The 4,630-nt window shown below is 39.2% G+C and overlaps 1 protein-coding gene across 1 annotated transcript in view; it reads right to left on the bottom strand.

Annotated features, from left to right (window-relative positions):
• arrdc1a (arrestin domain containing 1a) overlaps nt 1-4,630 on the bottom strand; it is a gene marked incomplete at its 5' end in the record, with an annotated part of 15,578 nt that overhangs the window by 1,728 nt on the left and 9,220 nt on the right. The window contains 2 exon segments of the mRNA XM_014014697.1: nt 2,251-2,755; nt 3,774-3,950. Coding sequence (XP_013870151.1) covers nt 2,251-2,755; nt 3,774-3,950 — 682 coding nt within the window.

Here is a 4,630-nt window from a genome sequence, read left to right as displayed (position 1 = left end):
CTGTAATACCTGTTAAATGTGATTATGTTGCTTAACTTGATTTTATGTAGATACATGCCTGAACACTCATTCAACACATAAGTGAACCGTTAATCTTCATTAGGTCATATTATATTGTCTGGGGACATGACTTTAGCTGTATTAGGGACCTCCTCCTGATGATGTAATAAAATAGGCGGAGTCATGTCCTGGAGCCTCTGTAAGGAGGCCTGAATGCAGATCAATAAACTGCCTCCAGACCGAGCCTCTCTCTGGTGTTGTATGCACTCTTTTACATTCAATCTCCATGCATTGGTACATTCTCTGTGTGGTTCAAGCACATAAAATGGCAAACGAACATGCTTAGAAACGAACATGCTTAAAAATATTTTCTTTCAGTTCCTTGTTCTTAAGTCTTAGTAGTAAAGTCCATTTTGCACTCCAGCAGCATGAGGAAGCTCACCTGTATGGCAGGCCGCTTTTACATAAAATCAGCTTCACCACAGTTACGTTCCAGGTTCTGAAAATGGTTTTATGACTACACATCTTAGTTTTTTTTTGTGAGAGATACATACAATTCAACTAATTCAAATTAAATCGCAGACTTTTTCATGTTGTTATTTTATTATTTTAAAAATCTTTTTCTCATTTAATCAGTAATATTTCTGCTGTTAATCTTAATTCTCTGTTCATCATTCTGGTTTAGCCAAGGCCAAAGATCCTGAAGGCCAAACTACAGTAGTTGTCCATCTGAGGGGCAGGTGTAATCTAAAAGACATTCAGCCATGAAATTTTCTGAGATATTTATAAAATTTTCAACCCTTAAACATTTGCAATTAGAATTTAGAATTTCTGTCATTTCATCTATCTTAAGATGTTTTGAGTTAAAATTTCAGGTCTTTAAATTTCAGGACTTTAAATACTTTTCAGTAAGTTACATGTATACAATTCTGGTTCAAATATAGAACTTTATTTTTACTAGATTGTTAAAAAATTATTTGTGAGTTAATATTGCCTTAATTGACAATGATTTTTAAAAAGTGAACCATTAAAATGTTGATTTTAAATGCGACACATTTGCAAATTTGGGTGCACCTAAYCTTTGTATTGGTGACCTAAGGAAAAATGTTAGGCACACTGGTGCAACCAGTGCAAAAASTTAGTCTAGAGYCCTGTGGGTACAGAACAGATTGGTGATGGGAAGCAAAATCACAGAGAACAGGAMACTATCTTCACGTCGAAATAARARCATGAATTTAAACTTGTCCCTACTTATATTATGGCTCCAGGTGTCCACTTGATGTCTTGAATGGTTCGATCCAATAATGATACTAATGAACTTGAATTATGCAGTTTAAATCTTATAGCTTCACATTTTCATCTATAGAAGTCCAGTTGCTTCGTCTTTTCTTCTTTCAATTTTCCATGTCCTGGATGACAGAGAATCCTAAACATCGATACTTTCGATACTTTCGTTTTAGCAAGTAGCTTTGTTCCAAAAATAAAATGCTGCACCGGTGCATCCGGTCAGAGGCAGGTTAAAATGTAAACAGTGAACTAAACAATCATGTCAGATAATTATTAAATTGGCTCTGATTGCACAATAACTTCAAAATCGACATGCTAGTGTGTAGCATCCATAGGCTACCTCTGTAAACACCAGGCTGAATGTGACGTCACATATTTTCTGTGCATGCAGGCCATACTTTAGACTTTTTAGCTCRCTGTTGTCACTCAGCCATTGTTAAAGACCTGTGTTGTTGGCAGGCCTTCCCTTTCGTGCTGAGTCTGACAGAGCAACGGAAGCAGACTGTRAGAGGCGAGAGGAAAAGAGAGCTTGTTTTTTTAACTAAATTTAAAAACACAGCATTGTCATGCCACTAATCCATTAGCGTTAAAGCTGGAGCTTATCGATCTGGTCAAATTTAGTCACGTGGCACCGAGGACTTCAGACCCATTGCTTTAACCTCCCACATCATGAAGATGCTGGAGAAGTTGGTCCTCTATCACATCAGACCCAAAGTCAACACATTCACAGATGCCAGTTTGCAWTGGTGTGGGTGATGCTCTCACATACATGCTGGTTGACCACTCCACTAGATTAGGTGCTGTTAAGTGTTTATATTTTATGGTTTGTTAGGTGTTATTCTCCATCACTGAATTGTGAGAAAACAGTCATGGACCTTTAAAGACTTTGCACTCAGTGATAAARACCTGCTAAAAACTGAATGCTCCACTTCAAATACTGCAAAATGTGTGCAAGGATCGTACCTTGTGGATAAGATGGGATGCCATAGCCTGGAGGTGATTGCACTGGTTTGGCTCCAATCAGAGAGGGGTAAAGACCAGTGGCCTCAGTGGATTGCCTGTATGAAGACCCACTCCGAGCTGCAGATGCCTGGTTGGCCTGCAGGTTCTGGGAGAAAAGGAGGCCCGGGGCATAGCTGAAAGCGTTAGGTGACACCAGCTGAGACTGGCGCTTGTTGGTGAAATCCTCATTCTTCATGCTTCCACCYTCTGCTCCTGGGTGATTCTCAGCTGGAGGAGCGCTGGGAGAGCTGTGGGAGGATATCCTGGAGCGTGGGACTGGACGGGGAGCAGGTTTGGGAGCAGGCTTAGGAAGCATCTCAGCATCGTCTGGCATGGAARCAGGAGCTGCTGCTTCTTCGTTGGAAGGAAGAACGTCTTTTTTGATAGAACACCGTTTCTTGTCTAATGCGACATTCCCAATGTGAATGGGTAATGTTAGCATGACATCCGGTGACTTCAGTCTCACCTGAAGGAAAAATAAATAAAATATTTAATATCAGCTCCAAAATATACATACACATATCTATCTATCTATCTATCTATCTATCTATCTATCTATCTATCTATCTATCTATCTATCTATGTAGTCGCATTGTTAAGAAACCAGGTCACACTAGAGACCAGTAGCCACTGTTCAACCCACAGAGGGGAGGACTAAGAGCCTGTTTTAGACTAAATATTGCTGAAATAAAGAAATTTACACWAAAGACAAAAACATCAAACTTTGCACAATAATATAAAAGATAATACCCTTAAAGCCCAATTTAAACAGTTTATCTGCAAAAATTAGTTTTTGGGTTAAAGTTACTCTTTAAGCACTATTTGATCCTAGCATACAGCTCAAGTCAAAACTCTAAAATTTGTCATTAAACATTTGATAAGAGAAAAAAAAATGTATGGACCAGCCACCCTATCAGGAGGTAGTTCAGACGCTTGTTTCCAGGATCTCTTTCTTTTGGTTGTTGTGATCTTCATCTCATGGCCTTCAGGTGTGAGTTGTAGACAGACCAGCAGGGGCGGGGCCACAGGGGCATTGGCCCCTGTTGAACTTTGATTGGCCCAGAGAAGTGTCTCTGTCCTGTCACTCATCTGTTCTTTACCCAAGAGTGATGATTCTGGGTGCAGTTCCAAGTCTAAACACTAGGGGCATTAATGAGTCAGATAGAAAAGTCCAGCATGAATCAAGCTGAGAGAAGACTTTTTCTTTTCTTAAAATTTGAACAAACCTGCAGAAAAAGTCTTTCAACTCACAAATGATGGCTGGATTCTCTCACATGCTGTGTGTTAGAGAGTATTTTATCTATGTACAAGTTCACAATTTAAAGATACCATCAGGGCCACATCAACTGTAAAAGCCAAGACTCTGAGATTCAGGGACTGAACAGCTCTTCAAAGCGGCCCCCACAACAAATGCCACAGGGAACACTGTAGTATATCTCCTCCAGGTTCATTATGTTATTAAACCAGAAAGACTATTCCATTACCTTCACATAATACTCAATCTTTATGAGCTCACAACCAGCAAGGGAGGACTGAGGGAGTGGAGGAACGATGATTTTCTCTTTCCACTCCACCTCTCTGCCAGCCTTCACCACACCTCCCTCCACTTCAGCTATTGTCTTCACATCATGAATGGGCTTCTTCATCTCATAGGTCACTCTCTGAAAAACAGAAGACGACAGAAATTAACACACTGGGTTTAGTGTGGCATCACTGGAGAATGAAGTCTTTCAAGTCTTCACAGTGAAAGGGAACAAAAGCCAAGGATWTGTCACTGCTTCAGATCTACAAAGGCAAAAATTGTCCCTTGAGGTTTTGATTTTTGCTATTAATTTTAGTAATCTTTTAAACTGAAAATATACATTCATGCTCCATTTTTCTAATACCCTGTTCTATAAAAAAAGATTACATATGGTTGTTTGCTTATGGTGAGTGGGGATGGATAAAGAACCCATGTGAGCGGGGCCTCGTAAAGTGGGCCCRTTCCTCTCCCCAAAAAGACGCTGCGCTTTATTCACATCTTTGYGTTCCTCAGATGAAGGACACCAGGTTAGAAACACTCTGTGTCCTGAGCTTCTCTGGATCCAAAAAACGATCCCCAAAAATTATTTTCCTTGGATTGCTTAATACAAGCTCAATAATCTGACCTTGTCTTGCAGATAATGCCGACATGACAATCTGCTTTAATCTTTTGTGATTCATTATTTAAAAAGTAAATAAATAAATAATCATTAACACAATTTTTAAAAGGTATTTCTATTTCAAGTGTGTATTATCATACTGTGATCTGAAGAAGATTTTTTCATTAATTTTCATACCAATGTTAAAGGGATCCCTGATT

Source organism: Austrofundulus limnaeus, unplaced genomic scaffold, assembly GCF_001266775.1.
Source record: "Austrofundulus limnaeus strain Quisiro unplaced genomic scaffold, Austrofundulus_limnaeus-1.0 Scaffold118, whole genome shotgun sequence".
Lineage (NCBI taxonomy): Eukaryota > Metazoa > Chordata > Actinopteri > Cyprinodontiformes > Rivulidae > Austrofundulus > Austrofundulus limnaeus.
This window is presented reverse-complemented; position numbering and strand designations above follow the sequence as displayed.